Consider the following 27885-nt stretch of genomic DNA (forward strand, 5'->3'; position numbering starts at 1 on the left):
CACTAGCCAACAGAATGCACCAAATTATCAAGAAGACTATACACCATGACCAAGTGTATCAAGCCAGGAATGCAGGGATGGTTCAATATACACAAATCAAATAATGTAATACACCATATTAACAAAGCCAAAGACAAAAGTCACATGATCATCTCCATCAATGCAGGAAAAGCTCTTGATAAGGTCAACAATCATTCATGATAAAAGCCTACAGAAAATAAGAATAGAAGGCCTTTACCTCAATCTGCTAAAAGCTATCTATGACAAATCAACAGCCAACATCAACTAAATGGACAAAAACTGAAACCTTTCACTTTAAAATCAGTGACAAGATAAGGATGTCCACTGTCACCACTCCTATTCAATATAGTTCTGGAAATATTAGCCAGAACAATTAGACAAGAGAAAGAAATAAGAGGAATAAGAATAAGAAAGGAAGAAGTGAAATTATCATTATTCATACATGACATGATACTCTACACAGAAGACCCCAAAAACTCCACCAAAAGGCTTATAGATTTATTAAGCAAATTCAGTAGCACATCTGGATACAGTCAACACTCAAAAATCAATAGCATTCCTGTACATAAGTAACAAACACACTGAGAAAGAAATTAGGGAAACCACACCTTTCATAATTGCATGTAAAAAAAATGAAACACTTAGGAATCAATCTAAAAAAAGAAGTAAAAGATCTATACAGTGAAAATTATGCAATGAAAAAAAGAGATCCAAGAGGATTTCAGAAAATGGAAAGATATTCCTTGTTCATGGATAGGAAGAACCAACACTGTGGAAATGGCGATACTTCTTAAATTCTTGTACAGATTCAATGCAGTCACAATTAAAATACCAGTAGTATACCTCACAGATCTAGAGAAAAAATTCCTAAAATTCATCTTGAACCAGAAGAGGCCTAGAATAGCAAAAGCAATCCTGGGCAGCAAAGGAAATGCAGAAAGAATCCACAATCCCTGACTTGAAATTATACTACAAAGCTACTATGATAAAATCAGCATGGTACTGGCAAAAAAACAGACCTGAAGATCAATGGAACAGATTAGAAGATACAGACATAACTACAAACACACTCAGCCACCTTGTCTTTGCCAAAGGGGCCAAACATGTTCACTGGAAGAAAAATAGCCTCTTTAATAAATAGTTCTGGAAAATTGGATTTCCACATGCCAAAGACTAAAACTAGACCCATGTCTATCACCATGCATTAAACTAAAGTTAAAATGGATCAAAGATCTAAATATTGAAACAGAAACACTAAATCTACTGGAAGAACAAGTAGGTAAAAATCTTCAAAACATAGGGGTAGGCAGAGAATTCATTAACAAAACCAAACTGCATGGGAAAAACTTCAAAAAATCAACAACTGGTATCTCATCTTATTGAGAACTAAATCTGAAAAGTTTTTGCACATCAAAAGAAATCACCAACAGAGTGAAGAGAAAACCCATCAATTGGGAAAAAATTTTAGCCAATTATCTCTCAGACAAAGGACTTCTATTGAGAATACATAAAGAATTAAAAAACATCAGGCCACAAAATTCAAAGACCCAATCCAAAAATGGGCATCTGAGATGAACACACTTCTCAGATGAAAACATGGCAAATAAGCATATGAAAAAATGTTCAACATCATTGGTCATTTGAGACATGCAAATTAAAACAATACTGAAATTCCATGTCACCCCAGAAAGAATGGTTATCATTAAGAAATCAACCAACAACAAATGCTGGGGAGGATGTGGGGAAAAAGGAACCCTTCTACACTGCTGGTGGGAGTGTAGATCGTTGAAACCACTGTGGAAATCAGTTTGGAGATACCTCACAAAACTAGGATTGGAAGTCCCATTTAACCCAGCTATTCCCCTTCTGGGTATTTTCCCAGAATTAAAAACTTCATACCACAGTGATGTGTGTGCACCCATGTTTACAGCATCACAATTTGTCATCGCTAAATCTTCGAAACAACCTAAATGCCCATCAACTGAGGAATGGATAAAAAAGATGTATTTTTATACAACAGAGTATTACTAAGCTCTAAGAAAAGATAAACTGGAGTCTTTTATAGGTAAATGGATGCAATTAGAGACCATACTCATGAGTGAAATAAATTGGACCCACATGTATAAACATTGTATTGTCTCCCTAGTATAATAACCTGAAAGAGTAAAGAAAATCCAAAACATACAGTAGATATTATGAAACAGAAATAAATTGCTCAAAGAAAGGAACAACTGGGATGAGGGAAAGGAGGAAAAAAAAGAAGGGGAAAATATATATGTATGTATATAGAAGAATAGCTGGGATAACTGAACTGCTGATGTCTAATGTTTTGTTGAAAGGAGCAGTTAATGCTTAATTTTTTGACCAATTTTGCATGCTTATATCTGGTAATCTGAACAACTAACCTAAGACAACAATATGCAATATAAGAACCATTGGTGAATTCCTACCATCTTGTCTAGTGAAACTCTGTATTGCTTCTAATTTTTTTTTTTGTTTTTATTTTTTATTCTCTTTAATGATTTGTTCAATCTTGCATTCTTACATCTGGTGATCTAAGCAATGTCACTGAAGTTAACAATATGTAATATAACAACCACTGTTAATTCCTATTGTTTCGTTCTGAAACCCTGTATCATTTTTATTATTTTTGCTTTGTTTTGTTTTTCTTTGTTGTTGATATTTTGCTATTGTTCTTTTTTATTCTCTTTAAACTAAAAAAAAGAAAAAAAATTGTTGTTTTCAAACAAAGTTTTTAATTGGGAAATATATGTTGCCCTACTGTTAAAGTATGATTTAAGAATCTTTATAACTGAAGCATACTTCTCAGTGGCTTCCTTTGCGCTGCAGCCAGGATGCTGGCCTGCTTGACAGTTTGCTGTCTGAGCCAGCAGTTTGTACTAATGCAGCTCCAGAGGCCCTGCCTTGTGCACAGTAGACCCCGCCTGTCCTCCCGGGTCTACTTTCCAGGGACTAAGCAGGTGTGAGTCTTGGTTGTTGAACCTCATTCTGGTGCTAAGTATCTATGGCTTTTCATGTTTCACATATTTATAATGTAGGAAAAGAAGGGCTGTGGGAGACACATAAAAGGGGTATTTTGTACCCAGAGAATTCATTTCTATGAACTGGAAACAAGGGAGTTGTTCTTAAGCATGAGTTCAGGCCAAGCCAGGGCAAAGAACTGTTACAAGACATGTACATTGCATTCGGTATTATGAGTAATCTAGAGATAATTTCAAATGTGGAAATGCACACAGGTTCTACACAAATCTTATGCTACTTTATATAAGGGACTTGAGAATCTGCAGATTTTGGTATCTACAAGATTGTCCTGGAACAACTCCCGCACAGATATCAACAGATTACTGTACTTTCTTTTTTTCTAACTAAATTAATGGGAGATTTCATTATACTGACTGCTTTTAGCTTCTATCATGCTCAATAGAATTACTGGAGGCAGGGCAGTTTCTTTTGTTCGGGTGCCACATCTGTTACACATGAGCTGATTTTGTGGACAGCCTTCTAAAAACAAATTTCAGTGTCATGGAAAATGAAAAAGCAAAATTAACTTCAGTACAGTTTTTTTTAAAAACTCTGGGGCTTTCTTTTCTCAATCTCAAAATAAGGATATTTTTGCCACTACATATTCCTAATGTCCATAAACTCCAAAAAGCATAATTAAGCCACATATTTTTATTGCAAATGTAAAATACACAAAAACATTTAAAATCTGTACTCTAAAATGAACAATATTTATAAACATTTGAAAAATATAAAATTTCCTGAGCATAATTTAAGATATATGAGAACATTTCACATATATTAACATAAATTACTTTTTAACATACTTTTGTTGAAAGGTAAAATTAGCATGTAGTTCAGTTTTACTGGTTTTAAGAAAAACTATTTTTTTGTTGCACTATTATATCAGTACTGGTAGTACCATGATGGAATTCACTTTCACTTGGATGATTTAACAAACTGAGAAAAGATCAAGAGCTTACAAGACCTGGCACTCAGCAGTTCTTACATCTCTAGTAACAAGATAGTAAAAATTAACATGTTGGCTTAAGAAGAACTAAATTTATCAATTGCCCATAAAATATTGGGCATGATGCAAGATGTTTTCCATGTAATAGTTTTGAAAAATGGATGTTAATTTAATATCATGTTGCTAAATCCAAAGGGTTTTAGGAACTTCTGTATTCTGAACTAAAAATCATTAACTATTGACTAAAGAGTAAAATTATAAGACAAAAAATAAAATAATTAGTTTTACAGCTTTAAGAAAAGTTTTCATATTTTTTCTGTGCTGGCACAATTTTATAATCCTTAATTACATGTGTACCAATATTCACATAATAAATCTTACAAATAGATTTTTGTGATGATAAATATATGCATATATATTAAAATACATACACACACACACACACACACACACTAACTAGTTAAGCCTAACATATTGGTGTGAATAAAGGATCCAGCATTTTATTCTCCCTTCAACAGCATGTTCCTATTTGAGAAAATTAATGTTAGATTTGCAAACATTTTAAGGTTTTTAATGCATATGTCCACCACTAATTTTTATATAGAGAGTTTTTCAAATATTTCATTGTTTTCCCACATACTACAACTCAAATCTTTTTCAGTCCTTCTCCTGGGCACACATGTCAGCACCAGTTCATTTCCCAATCTAATATAAACACTTCTCTTTGTGTTCCAAAAAACCTTGACCTGGGCACAATGTACCAAGGGCAAAACTTGACATTTAAGGTATCAAATGACAGGTGATATTGAATAAATGTGTGAAAGTTGAGTTCCACAGAGTGGAACAGCACCACCACACCCTTAGGTTAGATGTCAGAAATGCCATTAATTTCCTCACCGAAAAGGTGTCCCGGGGAAACCAATGGATTTCTCAATACTCAAAAGAACATTTAAACAGTTCTAGAGTTTTCAAATACTACATTTTTCAGAAGATGCTTCCACAAATTTGTGTTCATGGCTTATACATCTGATACACCAGTGAAAAGAGTCACCAGTCAACAGAGTAGACATGTATTTAACCTGCGATATCAAACCATGGATCTTCCATGGATAATCAGTTTTCAAAAACTTAGAATTCCTTGAATTATGCTCAACACTGAACTGTGCTGAACATTCTAACAGCAGTTTAAGACTTTGCTGTCATTTCAGGTCATCACTGTGGATATCAGTCACTGTTCAGTACAGGAGTGGAAATACGGAGGACAGTTTAATAGAATTCTGAATGGCAGAGTTTACTATTATTAGCCTGGGTAAGCTTGACTTCATTCAAAAGCAAAAAAAAAAAAAAAAAAAAAAGTTGAAGTTAAGAGTAAGAAACAATCCAGTCAACTTAAGTTTCTTTTTGGTAGAAGATTTGTTTTGACAGAAGTTTAGCCTAGACACATGATAGCAAATTTCTTTTCTATAATACCCACAGGTGACAGGAAATCTGCCCATAAACAATAAAGTTCACCAAAAATGTTATTCCTGCCATGAATCTGGAATTAAACAGAAAAATTATTGAATGTCTTAATGTGAAAAAGATCTCTTGTAGTAGGCTGTGAGGTCTTAATATTTTGTTTTCCTGGAAGTTCATTCTCCTTCCCACTCTCCTTGAACACATCATCAGTAACTATATGGAAAAATGTGACCAGGATGAATTTAACAGAAAAAAACCAATCTGGCCACTTATAGCAATAGGATATGCTTATTTTGGAAAGTTAGTAACCAATTATAATTTCCTCATTAAGGGTTACAGCACCAAATTTCAAGAAAACCAGGATAATTTGTTCACGTTTTCTTTTAACAAAGATTTTTTTTTTCCAGTTGTTTCTGAAGAGCCTCAGAAAACCTACCCTCAGGGATAAAATATTTGAGAAAAATTAAAGTGGTCCATATAATCTTGAAAAAAAGGTAGCAGTTATTTCACAAAAGTATTTGTCAACAAGAAAAGTAACCTATGGGATAATAAAAGAGTGAGACAAAAAAAATATGAACAATTTTAAAGCTGAATTCACTTGGACTTTCCCAGAAAGTTCATTTTGTCTGATACCATCCACATTTGTGTTTAAAGAACCTGTTCTTTGTATGTGTGTTTTTGGGAAAATTTGTTTCCTTTATTTAAGCTGTAAAGTACTTTCCTCCTTTCTCCATCCTCCCTCTTTAATTGGCAATAAAGTCTTATACTATGTGAATAAACCACAATTTATGTCTTCATGGGTGGGTGTGCTTGTTCATTCTAGCCCAATGAGGTACAGATTCTGAAAGCAGACCTGTTCTTTTCTTTAATACTCCACCTTTTAGTTTTCCAGTTCAAAAAGAAGAAAGTTGCTGAAGGGAGGATAAAGCGACAGCGTTCTCACTTCTCAGCTTTAATAATATGGATTATGACTCATCGGAGAATGGTGACTCTGCTTATCAGAACACAGATAACTTAATCTGAGAATTACCACAAATCTAGGAATAGCCACCGTGGAAATGAGGCACCACCTTGCAAAGTCAAATCTTTTTGTGGTCAGAAGAGATTATGCTGAGACAAATATAACTCCTTGACTTCTTAATTATGCTTAGGCAATATTTTAAAATGTGCAGAAACGGAAAGATGCAGAAGTCTTCTGGAAGAATATCAAAACTTGATGTTCAAATTGAATGGCCCAAGTAAAGAACTTTTTTTTTTTTTAATTTGGCTTCACATTTAAAGTATCAGAATTTTAAAAACACCTGTTTTCCTAACAGTACTTCCAAGAATAAGTCTTGTTTCTCCTCTCAAAGTGTCTTATGTTGGTCAAAGTTTAGGATTTATAGAGTCTTTGATCATCAGTCCTGCTAAACAAGGTTATGTCATCTTCATATCCTGCTGTTGAAAAATCTACATTCTCTAGTAACATGTAATTGTTCTCATTGGCATTTGGAGAAAGGACTTTTTCCTTAGCAGTGGATGTCAGGTCACTCCAGGTAATGTCAGAATTTTTAAAAGCATGTAGAAGGAAGATGCCATTGATAATGGTAAAGAACCCACTCAAGGTTCCGATGATATCTCCAGCTTTCATGCCATACCACTCTTGGAATAAGATGGCAGAGCAAGTCACGACCATGGATGTGAAGAATACATAATAAATGGGAGTCACAAGAGATGTATTAAATGTGTCCAGTGCTTTGTTGAGATAGTTAATCTGTGTCGTTACTGAAAGCACAAGGATAGCCAGCAAAATAAAGACCAGTGGATTCTTGTAAGTTGGCTTCCGATCTAGTAGTTCCTTAATGGCAATTCCCAGGCCCTTGACAGAAGAAACTGAAAATGCTCCAATCAAAGAACAGATTGAAATGTACACCAGTATATTGGTCTGCCCTTTCTTGGGAGCTACAATTAAAATCAGCACCAAGGAGATCACAGTTATGATCACAGCAAAGGAGATAAATCCTGTTAAAAAGAGAAAAGAATTATACTTTGGAAAATGTTAATTTTCAGAAAGGATTGGGCCTTCCTGAAATTTTGTTAGTCTTGAATTTAAGAGGATAGGTGCTTTAGAAATAGAAGATTAAATTAAAAATAGTAACATTCTATTGCACAGTTTTCATTTTATAAAAAGCTTTCACAAACACTTCATTTGAATCTTGCCAGTATTATTAGGCCAGACAGGTACTGCCATTTTAATTTTTATTTAGGGTGACAAGCCACAAATTTGACTATAAATCTTATGCCTCTCCCAGGCCCATCTCTCCCTTTTATTACATAGAGGGACAGCATGGACACAAAAATAAACTCTCTCACTTTTTCAGAAGACTTGTAGTAAACAAATCTTACTGTGTCTCACAACCTGCAGTTAGGCTTGTACAAGCCCTATTACTATATTATTACAACTATTACTTGATTAGGACAGAAAGAGGAGCAGAATTTGAATGTTTACTTAGGCTGACGCACAGACCTGGGTCTCTTAATTTCATTTCCATTTCATGCAAAGAAGTGACTTCCTCTTCTTGAGGGGCATGGATAACCATCACAGTTGAGCCCAATATGCTTAATATGCAGCCTATTTTCCCATGAATGTTCAAGTGCTCATTTAAAAAATAGGAAGACAATATTGCACTGTGGAGAGAGAGAAAAATAAAATTGTTATGGTTCAATTACCTTTTGGTTTCACAGTAGCTCAGAAGTCATACTGTGGTATCCCAATGAGCTGACCTGAATATATTGCATGACACTGAAAAGCCTGAGTGATCTGTACACTCGTGATGATGGCTAATCACCTCTGCCTCATTGCTTTTACATCTGAAGAGCTATCATAGGCATTTAACCCTCCTGCTGTCTTCCCAAGACCTTCTAAGAGGCTCTGTTTATTTTCAACTGACCTACTTCTCCTATGAAGCCAAGCAAACAAAAGATTTTTCACACCTTACTGGCATGATACAAAAAGTATCCCTTATCTGAAAGGCTTGAGATCAGAAGTATTTCAGATTTTAGATTTTTCTGATTTTAGGAATATTCGCATATACATAATGAGATATCTTGGGGGAAGGAACCCAAATCTGCATACATAATTCATTTATGTTTCCTGCATACCTTATACACATAGCTTGAGGTAGGTTTATGAAATATTTTTAGCATGGCTGTTTTACTGCAATCTGAGTCAGATATGGAAGTGTGAAATTTTCCACTTGTGATATTATATCCACACTTCAAAATTTTCAAATTTTGGAGCATTTTGGATTTTTAGATTATGGGTGCTCAATCTATGCATTTAGAATATATGCCCATAAAAGTTTCAAAAAGAATGATATATACCTGAAGATTTACTTGCTCAGGGGTGATATGTAGCTAGTGTGTATCAGCTCACTCACTCAGATTATCCAAATATTGGAATACTTTCACACTGCGTGCTACTGTCCTGGTACTTTTGCGTTATCCCAATCCTTTGGTTGTTGTGCATTGGCACTCCCAGAGTATGTGTTATTGTTCAGATCTGAAATATTCCCCCTAAACTCATGAGCTAAAGGCTTAGTCCCAGTGCAACAATGTCCAAGAGGTGGAGCCTTTGAGAAGCAATTGGATTATGAGGCTATAACCTCACCAGCGGACTAACACATTGATAGGTTCTCAGCTCAAATGAGCTGCTGGGAGGTAGTGGAAACTGCAGGAGGCAGGACCTATTTGGAGGAAGTATGGCACTAGGAGCATGTCCTTGAAAGGTATATTTTGTCCCTGGTGCCCTCCCCTCTAGCTACTTCTTGGGCAGCCACAAAGAAAGCAGCTTTACTCCATGCTCCTTGCCATGATATTTAGTCTTGTCAGAGTCCTAAAGCAATGGGGCCAGGCACAGTGGTGCACACCTGTAATCCCAGCATTCAGAGGCTGAGGCAGGAGGATCACTGTGAGTTCCAGGCCAGCCTGGACTACACGGTGAGTTCAAGGTTCAGCCTGAACTATATAGCACGACCCTACTTCAACAAAACAAAACAAAACAAAACAAAATAGCAATGGGGCTCACTGATCTGCTGCTGCAGCTTCCGTATGCCAGCCTCCTTCCTTGTATGCTCTGGCACTCCCAGTAATGCAAACAATGGTGCCTATTCACCCCTGAGATGAGGAGCAATCACCAGGTGCTTTCCTAGAATTGTCCTCATGTGAGTATTTGTGGGATTATAGCTTTAGTGAATATTAAAACTATTACTATATTATTTATTCATTTCAAATACAAGTGTTCTGTGTGCTTTATGTGTATTAACTTCTTTAATTCTCAGGAAAAGAATCTTACAGTGAGGATAAATAGAAGTGAGTAAGCTCAATCATAAGCTTTCTAGTAGAGGCTGACAGCTAGTGGAAATGAGAAAGACAACATGGTAGCTTAGCTGCAAAGTAAGAGTGACCTCACTGAACACATTCACTTGGGATCATAGCATATATTAATTCAGAAAAATCAAATCCACATACTATGATCCACATGCTATTTTTAATAGTCTTCCTATACTAAAAGAAACTACTGGGGATTCAAACAGAAGTATCCAGCAGACAATTTAAGAATTTTAATGAGAACTGAAATTTAGTCCAAACACTGCTTTTTAAAGTTCTTTGATAATTACAGTCATCAATCACTGTGATCAGGAGTTAAAAGGACTTTGGCAGTTTATTCAAGTGAGAGATATAAAAACAAAAATAAAACTCTGCTAGCGTTCACTGAGTCTTAAATATAATACATAATTACTTTATGTCAGCAGGAAACCACATTCACTGTCTTAGTGTTTACAAATAATTTTTGACTTTCTATTTCTACTGCAATTTTTTTATAGTCTGGGCAAGTGTTCTACCACTAAGCCACATCTCTAATCCAAGAAAAAAAATTCTATCTTCATTTTACAGATGAGAAACTAAGGTTCAGTGACCTGTCCAAAGTTTTTCAGGAGTCTCAGAATAATTTTAGGTCTTCTGTGCTGTCAGATCTCAGATTGGTGTCAACTATTGAACTAGAAAATAATCAGCCTTGAAAACTAGAAACTGAAAACTGTCAGCCCCAATCACCCTTTCCTTGCCTTACCTGCCATTACAGTCCTTTTTTGCTCAGTGGCTACTCTGTGAGGTAAGCCAAGGACAGGCTGCTTGGGCCTGGCATTTTTGATTTGTAGTTTTCAAGGCTAATGATTTTCCAGCTAGGTCTTATTTTCAGGGAGCCGTGGTAGCAAAATGCTTGTTATAGTTTAAGTGTACCATGATATTAAAATACCTACAGAAGCCACACTCTTTATTGCTCACCTACCTTATGAGAACACTCAAGGCACCAAGAGGGGTAACCAAGGTGGCAGGTGCAAATGCATATGCTGCAAAATTTGCAGCCTCTCCTGCTCCCACTAGAAAGCAAGCAGAAGTATTAATGTACACGATTAATTTACTTATTGGAAGAGAAAAACCAAATGACCCTTGCAAAGATATGGACTTTACCTCAATGATGCTAAAAGATCTAGCTAAAAGGAATGATGTGCCAGGTAATCTTAATTGTGAGCTTGATTGGATTAAGAGATTCCTAGAGGTGATTTGGTCATGGGAGCACTACACTCATCAGTGGATTAATCCACGGATACTTATAACTGAGAGTGCTATAGAAGGTGGGGCTCTACTGGACATGGGTCACTGAGGGTGTGCTTTGGAAGATTTATCTGTCCATGGCAACACTATTCCCCTGTGGTGCTCTGCTTTCATGAGCAGCTTTCTTGTGCCAAGCCCTTCTGTGGTGGTGTTTCTGCTTTGGAGCCAGCTAATCACAGACTGAACCCTCTGAAACTATAAGCTAAATAAAATTCTCCTCCTTTAAGTTGTGGTGTCAGCTATTATGTACTATTGATGAAAAGTGGACAAATGATTTGACTTTTTAAAAAATAGATCGTGGGAGAGGAATGGTATTAAGAGATTCAGATAAGCTATAATTACCTGATGATATAACAACTAATGGAGACTGATGAATACACATTTGAAATGACTTTCAAGAGATATTTTAGTCACTTCAGTAATGAAAACATATTTGGTCACTGTGATAAAATTGAGTAGAGGTGGCTTTGGAGGAAGCAAGGAACTATTCTATTTTCTCAAGTATACCTCTTGCTTGCAAATTAACAGCAACAAAGAATTTGTAAAATTAGAACATTTTGTAGATATCTGGTGTCTAGGTGGGAGATAGCCAGGAATCCCTGTAAAGTCAGTCATTTCTGAACTGCAGATGAGCTACAACTAAGTAACAGCATCTGTGCCACTCAAGAAGATGCCAGCAGCTACTGTAAAATCATAATGAAGTGCTCCTTTCTGAATGTAATCTTATTTGTATTTTTGTATTTGAGAAACTCTAGACTTACTAGAGTGAGGGAAATCCTTCTAAGAACCGGGCTGTTGTATGGGAGCCAAACCGTTTCACAGATCACAACTGGACGCTTGCCCAAGGAATGCAGTATTTCATGCTGGCAAACTACACCAAGCAAACGTTAAAGAGAGAAAAAAGAACTCCATTTTCCCTTTCTTTGGCCACTTTGCCACACACTCCCCAAATCTATAGGGGTACTGGCATTAGGAAAATACCATAAAATGCATCTAAAACTGAAAGAATGGTTAGGAGACTGCTCTTACAATGAGTCCGAGAATTTTCTTTAAGTATTAAGCCTTTCTTGAATACTTAATATTATTTCTATTTTTACCTTAAAGACAGTAATCTAGCAAAACAGTGAACTATGATTAAATACCATATATTTGTCACTAGATAACTCTCTATTGTGTAGTTTTATCTCTTTAATACTGGAAGATGCTTTTTTACATGGTGAAAATAAAATTGTAAATGTAGCCATAAAGATGTTCTTGTAATATTTTCATTTTAAAGTAAGAGTAGAGAGTAAGGAGATGAAAGTAAGAGAGGAAAAGGAGAATCACTCAATATCTGTCTCAAATCTTCCCAGTATAGTTCTTGTTGTTTTATTCAAATGAAGTAAAAAAGTGGGTGTGAAAGTATCTTTAGACTGAAAAGGCTATACAAATTTAAATTACTTCCATCCATCATCCTTTTAGAGTCCACTATTTATTAAGGAAAAGTACCCAAGTTCCTTCTTACAATAAGATCACACATATACTGAAATATGTTATTTGTTTCTGTTTTTTTGTTGCTGCTTTTTTTTTTGAGAAAGGTCTCACTATGTAGTTTAGACTGGCCTTGAACTCACTATATAGCCCAGGCTGGCCTCAAACTCACAGTGATGCTACTGCTTCAGGCTCCTGATTGCTGGGATTAAAAGTGTGCACTACCATGCCTGGCTTGTTATTTGTTCCTGGAAGCTTTAAAACTTCTGACTGCAGAGGAAAATGACTCGCAAGCAGTATGAAACAATAATTTATGATGTAGGGGGCTGGGGATTTAGCTCAGCGGCAAAGCGCCTGCCTGGCAAGCGCAAGGTCGTGAGTTCGGTTCCTGGTACCGGAGAAAAACCAAAAAAAGAAAAAAAGAAAAAAAGAAAATAATAATTTATGACGTCTTTTCTTTGGAAGTTTCAGCCTTTGTGTTTCAGAAATGGCTGAGGGAGTTAACACTGCCTTCTGTATGGACACTGCATAAAGCATTTAGAAAGTGCTTTCTAACCTACAAAGTCTCCCTTAACCCTGAAAGCAAGTCTGGGAGGAGACAGTGCAGACAACCTTCTTCTTCCCGTTTTTTCCAGTGTTAATAGCCAGAGAATCCTTGGATTTATTCATGTTTGGTCTTGGCAAGGAAAATGTATCCTTTCCAGAGAAAATACGTAGTTAGGATATTCATAGATTCAAATTAGGTGTTTGGGAAATACAGGAGGAAAGCACTTTCTCAATTCTTATGGGAAAGAAAATAAGAGGCACTTGTGATGAAATATAGTATATTAATACCAACTTTTTTCCTTATATTCTATGATAGTATTGAGCAGGCAAGGATTGCAGAAGGGAAGAATTCAATTGTTTTTTCTTGTACCAGGAATCAAACTCAGGACCTTGCACTTGGCAGGCAGGTGCTTATGCCACTGAGCTATATCCTCAGCCAGAAGAATGTAATATCATGTAATATCATATGTTGTATGATATTCTTTCCACATAAAATTTTAGATTTAAATTCTATTCTTATCTCAGAAAAATTAATGTTAAAAACTCCATGTAATAAATTTATCATTTTATAAGCAAACTCTATTCTCACTATTAAGAACTTACTTGATAGTAATCCTGCCCACCATAGCCATTCCTTGAGGTAGGAATGCCCACCTTCTCCTAGGAAAAACAACAATAAAAATTAAATTTTGAATTAAGGGAAAAAGGGTAGAAAATTGAGCACCAGAAAAGGCACTAGATTATGCTGAAAAAGACAAGGCCCAACTGAATAAATCTGAAGTCTTTGGAGTTGTTTTAGTCATTTCCAAAGATCTTTTAAAATTTCACCTTTAATTTCTACAGAAAGTTTTTTTCTCTGTGTGAAATTGCATTTAATAATCAGATCCTTGTACTTATGTCAGCCAGAGGTAAAGACACTGAATATTATAAACTGAATATTTTGTTTAGCCATAGTTAAAATAAAAAACCTTCTAAATCATAGATTGTATTGATAACTAATGAGGATTTTAAATGAAGGAAGATAGTTTGGATTAGTCAATATAAGAATAACAAACATCAGATAGACATTGTTTACTTAGCATTTTTCACCTTGACATAATGAATTTTCTGACTAGTATACTTACTGAAAAGGATAAAAAGCTTTCCTATGGTATTCAAAAGATTATCTACTCACTGTTGTCATGAATAGTGACAGTACTACTGAAGACATTGTTACATTTGCTTTGCAAGATGAAATTTTCTTAATTTTAATATTCTTGACTCCCTAACTTTGACCTAGTTTTGTTATAATTAAACTGAACAAGATATATAAGCCATAAATGTTGTCTTGTGAAGCAGTTAACTATTTTTGTTTAGGATTATCTCCTTACAAAATTTACAAATGACTGAATAGGAATCATTAAAATATGGGACTTTATTACTGCATAGTTAGTATTTCTGGGGGTACTAATGGAATAACATTTACGTATTGCTATTTACTATGTGCATTTCTTTGTTCCTCTTTCATTTTCATTTATGACTTTTGTGAATTTATTGTTTATCTACTTAGCCTGTTTTCTATCATGGTACTAATTTTCTTGTTGACTGCAGTCATTCTTTGCATATTATGAAACTTAACTGTTCTTTTTCATACATTTTATAATTTTTCTTCCAGTATGTTGTTTGCTTTTTAGTTTTGGCAAGAGGAATTACCTTATTTTTTCCATAGAGGAACTATCGTATTTTTATCTATCTACTTTTTTTTTTTATCAATCCAGATACTATCTTCCTTTATGGGGAAGCGATTCTTTCTTTATCTTTACGAGAAAAGCATTCTTTTAGGTTTATTACAGAAATCATTTCATTTTAAATTTAACACTAAACTATCTAGGATGTATTTTCTTGAATAGTATAAGGTAGAAATCTTGTATTTCTTATCTATTTTTTCCGTTTCTGTAATTTTAATTAAATAATTCATTTTTTTCCATTGGTCCAAAAAGTCACTTTTAAAAACCACATGTTGAATGTTTTGTGTATGTGGGTCCACTTGTTAAATTTTTAATAATCTTTTATTATTTTATTAGTATAATGCCAGTACTGATCTATTGTAATTAATATAGCAACATGGTATGTTTTATTTTCTAATGGTACAAATGTCCCTCAAAAGTACATTTTTAGAAATGTGTCTGCATAATGTTTAATTGTTTTTCATATGGGCCTAAATTTTTAATGATATTATACTTGATGAAAATGTATAGAAAATTCATGATTAATGAAGGACAGTCAGGCAGAGCCTACTTGGCAACTGAAATGTCACTATACATAATGACCTAAGACTACTACTATCCATTCACTGATTTAATAGTTACTTATCGGTGCTAAATACTATGAGGGAAGGTTCCTGCCTTTAGGAATCTACTGTCAATACACAAGTAAACCTGTTCACAAGAAGAAACAACACATGCACGACTATACCTAACTCCAGGAATAAGGAAGGCAACTGTTGGTGTAGTGGAAGGATGATGGGGATCAAGTGCCAGAGACCTGCCCAGACAGGATAGTCCAAGGAGGTCTTTCTAGGATAGTGGAACTGAAACCAAAGTCTGAAGGGTAGTCAGTGGAATGACAGGCAGTGGGAAGTATTCCAGACATTGAGAAAAGACTTCAGTCTGAGAAAGAACTTGGGTTATCCAACAATGAGGGAAAAAGAGATGACCGGGATGAGCACACAAGAGGAAGCTGAGGAGGCATCAGGGGCCACTTTATGTAGGAGGTCAGAGACGTGGGTGACACAGCCCCCTCAAGTAAGGAGTCAGAGGCTAAGATAAATAGAGACAGTCAATGATTACCATGGTAGCACTGTGGACTTACAGAGGATTGTTCTGTTGCTAGAAATTTGAATTCATTAGTTATGTGTGTTTCTTACCTGCTCTAGTAGCGCCCTTGTTGGCCAACTGCAAGAGGCCCTTCTTCTTCAGTATGAAGCTGGAGCCAATACAAACACTGGAACTTATGGCCAGTAGCAAGCCCACATAAAGACTGTATTTGTTTTCTACATTTGTTGAAATGCTCAAGTTGGGTATGCTGGAATTCAGGTTTGTGTAGAGGACAGAAGCTAGCAGCTGTGACACATTAGTGATCTCACACCAAGCTTGGGAGGAGTTTGGACAGACCAGAGACAGCACATAGCCTGGAGGAAGGAAAGAAAAATGTCAGGAATGTGAGGATTAAAATGTGTTGATACATGTACCAGTGCCCCAGTATGAATGTAATCATTACGCACAATAGACATGCACAGTACTAATTAAAAAAAAAGAGAGAAAATGCAAGAGACATGTATTAATGCTCACCTGCTTTCTGCAAGAAACTGAGACTTGAAAGAATGGTACTGAAACACTTTTAGTGTGTTCAGGGATGTCCCATAGGCAGTTCACAGGCCTATAGGTGTTTTCTATTTGGTTTGTTGCTAAACATGATTTTAAATTGCTTAAATTGATCTTTAATTGCTTAAAATGGTGGTCACCATGGACGTCTAGAATCCTCTTGTAACTTGGCACTATTTGGGTCTTTGTTTTTTTTTTTTTTTTCTTTTTTTTGAGACAGGGTCTCAAAAATGCAGTTCAGGTTGACCTTGAGCTCACTTTGTAGCCCAGGCTGGTCTCAAACTCGCAAGGATCTTCCTGCCTCAGCCACCCGAGTGCTGGGGTTACAGGCGTGCACCACCACACCCGGCTATTTGGGTCTTTGTTCCAGTATACGAGCAATCTGCTGGAGCACTGAGTAGTCCTTTAGACCTGGCTTCTGCTCAGTAATTCATCACAATCTCCTACATCTGCTTCACTCTTTCACATTCTCAGCCCATCTCTCAGAAAGCAGTTTGTGATGTACAAATGCAGAAAAGGCCACAGCAATCTCACTGGTCTATAAATTACCACATTACAGGAAACTTAGCTAGCCCATTTGGTGGGTATGAATTGAGTATTTCAAAATGTGTTTCAAGTGAGTTTAATTTTCCTAAACACATTTCCTAAGAAAGAGACTCTCCAAGTCTACTACTCTATCTTCTCCTAAATAAAACAGAATCTAATATCAATTAAACATCAGTAAAGGATTTAAAAAAAACTTTCAAAATTTTTATTTATTTATTTTTACTAGTATGTGTTTGTAGCACATAAAGCTTACTTTCTTTGTGTAGAGTTGGTACATGTATATAGCACATCTTAATTCCATTTGCACCCCCTTTCCCTCCTTTCTTTAGCCTTCCTCCATCTCTCGTTCCCCTTCCACTTTGAGAAGGATCTATCTCCTTACTTCTTAATATCTATCTTTTAGTTTACTCTCTATTTATACTTTGAGTTTCTCATATAAGATAAACCATACATTAGTTAAACTTGTGTGTTTATTTCACTTAACATTATGGTCTCAAAATGCATCTATTTTCTTATAAATAACTCAAGCTTATCTTTCTTCATGGCAGAGTATTCTATAAATACATTTACTCCATAAATACTATGTTTTCTTTATCCATTCATCAACTGATGGATATACAGGCTGCTTATCAGTAGATATTTTAAAGAATAAGATTCAAATAAGTATGCAACTCCCCTAAACCACACCCATGATTATAAATGCCTTGGAATTTTGAGGCAAAACACTGAAATAAAAAATAAAACATTTTATACTATATAAGAAACTTTTTCTAATCTCTTTGCCACTTTAATAGATACCCACAAAATGACACTGTGACTAAATGTTCTGCTGTGTCTTCATCTGTTTTCCTTTTCAAAAAGGCAATTTCTTCAAATTTTAAATTACCATAGTCAAAAAAGTACAAAGGAAAAGTTATCAAGTACAACTGTGGAATTTAATGAAGAAAATAGGTTTATATCCGAGGAATCTGAAGAATGACTAGCAACAACAGTAAAAGACCATTTACCAAATAATGCCTCCTGTGAGTGGACCTATGCATCTTCATAAACATTATAAAGTTATCTGAACTTTACTCCACACACAGTTAGGGAACAGCCATCAAATTCAGGTCTGGAAAATGGCAGGATAACTTGAATTCAAGTATTTCATGACTATATCTATCTCTAACATGAAAATAAACAACTTTGTTTCAGAAATACAGAGTAGGTTCTGAGTGAAAACTTCGAACTATTCCAAGGAGAATTACATTACTTCAGGGATATTTGTACTACTAGGGAATATTTAGGCAGGTTGTTTTAGTAAGAACTCCTGCACATTTTTCACACAAGTTAGGCTTTAACAATCTTGTTCTGCCTTCTGTGCACCTCATCTAAACCCCAGGAATGGAAAATGAATATTTATATTTTTGTCAGTAAACACTTTGATCACAGTCACTGTTGAGAAAACATCTGATCTGACTTGGTAGTGAATTCTACCGCTGCATTTGTGTCATTTACCATGTCGTTAACATAGCCATTCCAAAACTTCATCTCTGAAATTGGGGTGGGTGGATCTCATTCCAGGCAAACAATATGCCTTCTAAGCTGTTGACACAGCAAAATGTTTCCAGCATTTCAGGGAGGGTGGGGCAGAGGGTGACAAGCAGAGCAGATCATCTTTGTTACACTTTCCAAGTTCTCCTTGTTAAGTGGCAGACATGAATGCTGTGAGTTTAAGGCAGGAAAAATGAAACTCTTGTCTGGTTATTGACCTTAGAACTTAGATTGTTTAATGTTTGGGGAGCATGTTAGCACTGGAGTCCACAGCACATGCAACTGAGAAAGAGCAGTATGATGGCCCAGTGGGTGTGCAGTGGCACAGGGCGCCGGGGGTCAGCGGGGAGACTGAGGAAGTCCGGGGTGTGGGCAGCGTTCAGAGAGTTTCAGAGGAATCAAACCTATCTCAAATCAGAGATGGCTTCTCAAAATCTGAGCAAGCAGAGTAATTATGCAGAGAGTTTAATCCCATCTTTATTCAACATATCAGGAGAAAGTCTATTACATTCATTGTTTATGATTTTAATAAATATGGCTTGTATCCCTCTAAAGTGACTGTACTGACTTACACTCTCAGCAGAAGCATGTATAACTTTTTCATCCTATTATTTTTTCTAAATATTGAACAATAAAATTAGGAAATATTTGTCAGTTTTAAAGAAAAATAATTCAGTACAGTATACATCAATATTTCGTTCAACTTAAGAAAACATTGCCCCTCAGAGATAAAAAATTATTCTGATTTTTTCTTTAACATTCTTTTGCTTTAAAAAGAAATTACTTCCTGTTTGATTAAACCTTTCAATAATCTTGGCTGCTAACAGTGAATCAAACAAATTGTGCTCTTTGGTGACTTTGCTTGCTTTTGAGGTTCACCAATGTTAAGGCACGTGGAAGCACTGTTTTTGTTCCCCTCTGTCCCCTAGCATTCCACCACATCATTACCGCACAATTAATTTTTCTGTTATAGTTAGTGCACATTTAGGTAATTTGTAGTATTTTTGCTTATGAGCAATACTGCAATGTTAAAGCATATAAAATTAATATTAGAAGATTAACATGCACATTATTTTAAAATTTAAAAACAAAGTTAGATGTTCTATGCGATTATGTACTCTTCCCCACCTTAAACTCTATGCTATGCACGATCATAGCCAAATTGAATAACCACTCTTGGCTTTAGTTTCCTCATCCCTAAAGTGAGGCATCTGACTCACTGATTATGAAGATGTCTTTAATCTTACATAATTCTGTGGTTTGATCATGGTGTATGTATGTTCCCAGAGCTGTTCACAATCTAATTGGCATATATATGCTGCTGATGGATTAGTTTTAAACTTACAGGCACTGAGAGCCAGAAGACTTTTTATTTTTATTTTTTATTTTTCCCAGACAGGGTCTACTTCAGACTGACCTTGAACTCACTATGAAAACCAGGCTGGGTTGAACTTGTAGCAATCATCCTGCCTCAGCTTCCCAAGTGGTGGGATTACAGGCGTGTGCCAACATGCCTGGCAATTAGAAGACCTTTTAAACAAATTAATGCCAAGATTTTATGTGATTGGTCAAAATTACTGCCAAAACCAGGGCCAAGGAAGCCAGTCTTCAGGCCAGTATTTTGTTTTAAAAAAACATAAACTTAAAATACAGCTAAATCCAGGTAAAATATTAATGGCTATACAAAGATGGATTTTTTCCTATAATACTATTTGTCTGTAGAAAGCAATAATTTATTTATTTATTAAGTTTATTGGTACAATTTAGATATACATAATGGTCATATTAATCACAGGGAATTTGTACCTGTCCAAGATATATTTTAATTCCTCTTTTTTCTTTCCCCTCCCCTCCCTTCAACCCCTCTTTCCCTCCTTATTTACAAAGCTTTATTTCCATTTTATCCTTTTCTCATTTTTTTTCTTTTCCCTTCCTTTCCCTCTCCCTCCTGCTTAGTTCCTCTTTCCTTTGGAACAATTTCTTCCTATTTCTCACAATATCTATTATATATTTTGGTTCTTATTTACACTTTCAGTTTGTCACACTAGAGAGACAAAGGGATACTTACACATATGTATCTTATTGCATCCATTTACTTAGAAATGTCTCAAGTTTATCTTTCTTTATGGCTGAGTAGTATTCCATTGTATAAAAAGTAAAACCCACATCCATTTTATCCATTTCTCAGCTAATGGGCATTTGCATTGTTTCTAAGATTTAGTTTTTACAAGATGTGCTGCTATAAACATAGGTGTGCATATATCACTGTGGTATGATGCTTTTAAATCTTTAGGGAAGATACCCAGAAAGGGAATAGGTAATTATATAGAGAGTTTAATCCTGACTTTAGCTGGTTCAAATGAGACCTCCAATCCTAGTTTTTTGAGGAATCTCCACACTGATTTCCACAGTGGTTGCACCAGTCTCTACTCCCACCAACAGTGGAGAAGGGCTCTTTTCCCCCAACAGTCCTTCCAGCATTTGTTATTGATTGACTTCTTAATAATAGTCATTCTTTCTAGAGTGAGATGGAATCTCAGCTTTATTTTAATTTGCATCTCTCCAATGACCAGTGATGTTCAACATTTTTTCATATATCTATTTGCCAGAGAACAATAATTTAAATTGGCCAGTTTATTACACAAAATAGGATATCTGATTTCTAGAAAGCCTGTGATTGCATGAAACTATACTTTTAATCACTGCAAGATATTTCCAGTTTGAGGAAATCTTTGTCTTGCCACATATTCTTCTATGATGGTTTTAGTTTTTTTCTTTGGTACCAGAAACTGAACTCAGCACCTCACAACTGCCAGGCAGGTGCTGTGCTGCTGAGTTATATCCCCAGCCTCCTGTGATAGTTCTGTAATCAGCATTGAAAAATAGAACTATAAAAGTCAGCTTTCTTTCTTTTATAGAGATAAGCCATTTCTCCAGACTTCCTCTTGTTGAGCACATAACCAACACCCTTCTTCTCAGTCCGGATGACATGACAGAATATGCAGGTGCCAGCCCCTATAGTCTAAACCCTGGTTTCCTTTCCACAAGAAGGGGACAATGAGTTGAAGATGACTGGAAGCCATAAAGCAAGGGTGGAGATCAGCATTGTATTTCTGTGCTACTCCCTTCTGTTCCTTCCTATAAAAGAGGTGGGCAACCACCTGCACTTGGGGAGAAGCTGATCTGAGACAAATGGGCCTCTTCATCTCCCATTTTACCAAAATATATGATTTTCTTTGATTTGGTCAGTGGTGAACAAATGAACCTAAGCATATAAACCTAAGTGGCCGGTAACCATTATCTTATTCAGCAAATACTCCTTTATCTTTCTCCTTGTGAGCAGAGTATTCTTCCCTTGCTGAATGTCCCCTAAGTCCATGTGTCAAAAGCTTTGTTCCTAGGAAGGCGATATCAGGAGGTGGTGGAACCTTTAAGAGGTGAGGCCCAGTGGGAGGTCACTGGGTCACTGACACTATGTCGTCAAAGTAGACTGCAAGGTCACAGTGCCTCTCTCCTACCCCCCACTTTTTCATGACACACTGAGACATGACATGCCCTGTTATGTGCTTCTCCAAAGAGATCATGGAGCAGAATCTCCAAAACTGTGAACCCAAAGCACTCAGCTTTATAAGTTATCTCAGGTGTTTTGCTCTAGCGACAGAAGGCCGCTAATACATTCCTTGATGTTGGGCTGGAAGTGATTTTGTGGCCAATGGAACCTCAGCAGAAGGGATCCAACCCAGGTGGACATGCAGCCCCAAGGAGAGAAATCTAAGGAAACTTAGTCTACATCAGCCAACCCTCCACTGACCTATAGCCACATAAGTGGGACTATATGCTACTGCCACCATTTCTTATTGGCAGAAGCAAAAATGAATGAAATCTCTGTATGCCCACTGCAATTTATTCTCTAAACATCTTCCAGTGTGAATGAGATTATGTCACTTCCCTGCTGAATCTCGCCCACCCTTGGTCACAGTTTTTCATCCCAGTTGTAACAAAACCACAGTTCCCGGCTAACCTTCAATTTCAAAACTTTCCATGCTGAGAAATGTGCTCATCTCTGACATTATATTGCCTTCTGTTCCCTCTCGCCCATCCCTAAAATTAATCATCTTCTCACTCATCTAATGAAAACACTGAGTGCCTGCAATCTGTCATGCAGTTTTTAGAAGCTGAGGATACAACAGATACAACAAAATTCCTGCTTTCTTATAATCTAGCAGAGAGGGACAGAAAAAATGAACAAATAACTACCTAGAATTAAATAGAAAAGCCTCTCTACTAAGTTTGAAAGCAAAAGCCCCAAGGCAGGATGTGATTGAGGGGTGAAAGGGGCTGTGATCAGCCAGGAGTTAGAGGAATCAGGGCAGCAGAAGGAGAGGTGTGACACATGGTCAAAGAGGAGCAGGGGCAGGGCCAGATTAAGTACCTTTACAAAAGCAGGTCCTATCTTCTCATTTTTCCTTTCAGAATTCTATACCAGCTTCCCTTTTCACCCCTCTATGTGTCTAATTTCCTTTTTACTTCTGTTCTTTTCGTCTGTTCCTGAATAGGCTAAGTTCCTTCTCGCTTAGACTGTAGTTTTTTAAGCCTTCTTAGTGTTGACATGTCACTTCCTGGGCTGGAGGTATAGCTGAGTGGTAGAACTCTCACAAAAATGTCACTTTTTTTAGAAAGACCTTCTTGGCATTCTTATCTAAAGGAACCTCTCAATTACTGCCCATCAAATCACCTAATTTCCCATTCCCAATCAAACACAATTCATTTTACAGCTTAGCTATACACATATATTTATTTCACTGATTTGCTCAAAGTAGCTTTTGAACACTTACCCCACAATCAGAGATTTGTTTGTTCAGCTCCTAGCCAATTCTTACTGACAATCCTGTTCTAAGAATTGGTGAGAGAATAACGAACAAGACAGGTGATCGGGGCTCTGTTCTTATGAAACTGATAGTTTTTAGTAAGAGAAAAAGCAAAACTGGAAGAAGGGGAGCAGAATTGGAAGACAAATCACTTAGATTCTCTTGCAGCAAAATAAGGATAGAAACTAATTCAGAGTCAGTGTGAAACAGAATGAGAAATAACTTAGAGCAAATTTGCGTATGAAGTCATAGAGAAATATCTGCATATAAACTCTGCTGTGACTGGGTAAAATGCCCATTATTTCAATTAATCAAAATAAGACTGAGTAGATACTGTTGATTTTTTAAATAATTAAAACACTATCTCTAAATCAGATCTCCCCCAGTCAAAAGAGAGCCAAGTACTCAAAAAGGACTGCTGCCCCGCTGATTTCCTCCATGAAATGCTGCTGCTTCCATACTTTACAATCTATTACTAATGCATTAAATTATTGGAGATAAAACCCTCTCCAAATTTTTCAAAAAAGGAATTTAAGAATTGAAGATGCAGGAAAGGAATTTAAGGAATACTGCAATATGCTTGCATTTATATCAAGGTTTTTCAAAACAGGTTTGTATAGTTTATATTAAATAATGGATTCAGCAATTAATATATTGTTTTCTATATAACTTTTTAGTGGAGATTTTTATTAGTCTTTAGCACTTCATTTTAGCACTAAGGAAACCTTTGAAGCTGGATAAATGATTTGTGCTTTTAATTTTCTTGTAAAAATCAGGAGGAAACATTTTAGTGTGTCAGATTGGCAGCTATATGTTAACAGAAAATGCAGCCTCCCTGATGATAGAAGTTGTGTTCATTTTGTGAGACTTTAAAAACATCTCTGATAGGGATTTTTTAAAAGAATAAAATCTCAGTATCCTGTAGGTATACATACTATTGCATCCCAGAGGCCAGAAAATGGGTTCGGGCACAGTCTCCATTCTGGCTGTTATAACAAAAAACTACTATTTGGGAAAATTCAACATCAGTTATTCCTCATGGTTGAGAGGCTGCAAGTCTGAGATCAGGGTGCCTACAGGGTGGGGTCCTGGTGGAAGATCTTGCTTCCTGTGTCTTTACATGGTGAGAAGAAAACTAGACATTTAGCTCTGTGGCCTCTTTCTTTAAGGCACAACGGGTTGACTATCCCTCATCCAGATAGCTAAAATGAAGCAAAACTGGGAACTTTCTAAGCACCAGGGGAAACGTCTGATATCATAAATCCCACACTATGAAATTTAGTTTTATGTATAGCTATTTTAAATGTTATATGAAACTACCTTGAGACAATATGTAAAAGTGTATGTAAAACATACATGAACTTCTTTAGACATGGGTCTCATCCCCAAGATAACTCCTTACGTATATGTAAATACTTCCAAATCCCTCACACTCTGAAATCTGAAACTCTTCTGGTCCCAAGCATTTTGGATAAGAGTTTCTCAATCTGTAGTCCCTTCAAGTGAGCTCCACGCTCATGACCTAGTTATTTCTCAAAAGCCCCACCCCCAAATACCATCACACTGGGAACAGAGCTTCAACAGATGTATTTGGGAAGGACAAAACCATTCAGTCCATCGCAGGCATCTATCTACAGGAGAAATAACGGCCCAAATAATTTTGTGCTTGGTTCTATCACTAATTATGAAATGATATTCAACACTCTGGCTTCAGTTTCTGTATCTGTAAAATGGCGATATTTTTCTAATAACACAGAATTTAATTACGTGTGGAGATAACCTGGTACATTTCTTGTAAGCCTGTTTTGAAATGTTAAGATTTTATATGTGGATAATCAATAAAACAAAGGTTCGGCCAATTTTTACTTTCTTCTTCTCAAAACCATGATAGTTTAGTTAGGAAGACAGATTAAATCAGCTCTAAATACCAACTAAATAATGCTGTCTGCTGGCTGACGGAGCACCCATCCCACCAAAGAAAACCTTGAAAAATTGGATTCTTCACCTCCAGCTTGCTCTGCTCAACCTGAAACTAGGTCAGAACTCTTAAGACACACCAGAACACACGTCCATTTTGCAGCTCAGTCTTTCTGTCCCTAGTCTCCTTCCTAACCTTCTATTACCCCTGACAAAAAAAATCTTCATTCAGCTTCACAGGTGATGGTTATATTGCTTACATTGTAATTTCATTGTGTCATATTTTCTTGTTAATGCAGTCCTATGGGCTGTTAGACTCAGTGTGAGATCTGAGAATACATACAATAATATTGAAAACCTAAATTTTTTTAAAAAAACCTTCATGTGTGTTTAAATTTTTTGAGATAATTTTGGAATAGAAGGTCTTTTAATGCATCCATAGTTTTAAGAGTCAGAATTAAATATAAGATTCAAAATTCCAACTGGAGCACTCATTCTCAGGTCTCATGACTGACTCCTTGTCACTTTGGTCTCAGCTAGAACATCACATTCTCTAAGTGGCTTTCTTTGAGTACCAATCTAAGTATTCTCAACACCTTCACTACTTACCTGTGACACCATTACTGTAATGATCTTTTAAATTGACTTGCTTCTTGCATATTTTCTGCCATCTGGGCAGTAAGCTGCATGAGAACAAAGACCTACTCCTAGAGTATAGGACAGAACTGTCTTCCAAAACCATCTCTCCCAGCTCCTGGGCCAGTGCCTGGTTCACAGGACTCTTTCTTTGTTATTGGAATGAAAGAATAAATGAAAAACTGAGCCTTTGTTTACACTGTGTTCGGTACTTAGCTGTGTGTTTCATATGTAATTTCCTCTGCCCCTATCCCTCAAAGCCTTAAACAGTAGGAACTGTTCCCATTTTATAGATGCAGAAAAGCTAAAGGAGGCTGAACTGGAACTAGGAAGAGTGATGCCAAATCCTAATCTTCTCCTGTTACAGAACACGTAGATTATAATTTCTCTTCAGTTTTTCCCACTGGGCTTTCCACATAAGTAATCAGTTAGTCACAGGTTTAAGGACTGAGCTTGACTATTTCTTAGTGGAACTGTTTTGCAAGAGCAAAACAGGAAACACATCCGAAGTTCAACAGTGTTGGTGTAATTCACACACCTTGCTCACAGATCCTTGAGTAAACAAGGGTGGATGTATTAGTAACAGTCTGATTTACTGGCTTAAGAATTACTTTTAAAAGGACACACTACCTGACTGTCTAGGAAATAATTCTAAACCAGTTGTCTTAGTAACCACCAAGTTTTGAATAGTTTGTGAATTGTGTAGGAAGGTTTCCTTTGTGTGTGTGTGTGTGTGTGTGTGTGTGTGTGTGTGAACCTTTCCACCAGCACAGTTTTATAATGCTTTTAACGAGTTCGCTGGCCCTTTTTTTTTTGAACTTTCCCCCTCAAGGAATAAGCTGAAAGAGCCAAGAATAGAAATCCAAGAAGTTGCTGGAAACTTTGCAGAGGCATATTTTACCTCGCTGCTCACTGCCCTCTTGGTCCTTACAGGTAAATCAGAAATGGGCTTGACCACCGGGAAAAGCATCACGTTAGTTAACACACACCTTTCCCGCGCTGCCTCCCCCAGTTTGTGTTTTGAGCCAGGCGCCTTCGTGTGGGGACTGTATACAACCTGGTAGCGCTGTGGACCTCGGGCAAGGAACAAGAGACGGACTCAAGAGATTTCACAGGCTCGGGCGAGCACGAAGCCCAGCCCCGCAAGCGGTGGTAAGCGTCCACACAAGCAAAGCGTGTCCTCGGCTCCCCGTCTGCTCTCTGGCCGGGAAGCGACTGAGCAGTCACGCCTCGTGGAACCCCGGCGGAGCCACCGCGGGTCCCCAGCCGCGCCCCGTGCCCACGAGCCGCTCAGTGGGACTCTCGGGTCTCCCCACCGCGTCCTGAGTCTCGCCGTCACAGACCCAGCACGCTGTGGTTACACGGGACTTCGGGGACCGAGGGCGAGTCTCGTCCGTCTCATTCCACGCAGGTCCCGCAGAGCCCGGAACATGTGTGGATCGGCTGCAGGACGGCGGGCGAGGGGCTCAGTGACCCTTCGTGACCTGAGCCCCCGCGGCAGGGTCGGTGTTCTGGGTCCGCACTCCTGGCCTTCCGCCGCCAGGCGATGCCAGGTCCCTCCCGGCTCGCGCTGGACTCACCTTCTCGGCAGGGCTCTCCGGGCGGCAGCCTCACCTGTCCCGCCATGGCCCGGCAAGGGGCGCAGCGCCGGCTCCTCATCCGCCTGGACCTGGAGCCTCCATGGACCCGCGCCGGGCCGAGCCGCGGGGTCCGCGGCAGGCGCGCCGACCCCGCCCCCGGAAGCCTCTGCCAATGGGGACGATGGGGCGGGGCCTCCGCGACAGCCACGCCCCCGCCGCCCTGGGTGGAAACCAGGGCTGGTGGAGCTGGAGCCTGGGCGGCAGCCTCGGGTCGCCGACATGGCTGGAGCGGAGACTGCGGA

The 27885-nt window shown here is 37.4% G+C and overlaps 1 protein-coding gene across 1 annotated transcript; it reads right to left on the reverse strand.

Moving 5' to 3' along the window:
* Positions 1–3699: 3699 nt before the first annotated feature.
* On the reverse strand, positions 3700–27700 carry Nipal1 (NIPA-like domain containing 1). The gene is made up of 6 exons (XM_005391886.2): positions 27584–27700; positions 16047–16310; positions 13745–13801; positions 10800–10890; positions 7977–8137; positions 3700–7471 (listed from the first exon to the last, which is right to left on the reverse strand). The coding sequence occupies exons 1-6, from the start codon at positions 27660–27662 to the stop codon at positions 6843–6845; spliced, it is 1281 nt and encodes a 426-aa protein (XP_005391943.1). The 5' UTR covers positions 27663–27700; the 3' UTR covers positions 3700–6842.
* Between the last annotated feature and the right edge of the window lie 185 nt (positions 27701–27885).

Source organism: Chinchilla lanigera, unplaced genomic scaffold (assembly GCF_000276665.1).
Source record: "Chinchilla lanigera isolate Chin_1 unplaced genomic scaffold, ChiLan1.0 scaffold00042, whole genome shotgun sequence".
Lineage (NCBI taxonomy): Eukaryota > Metazoa > Chordata > Mammalia > Rodentia > Chinchillidae > Chinchilla > Chinchilla lanigera.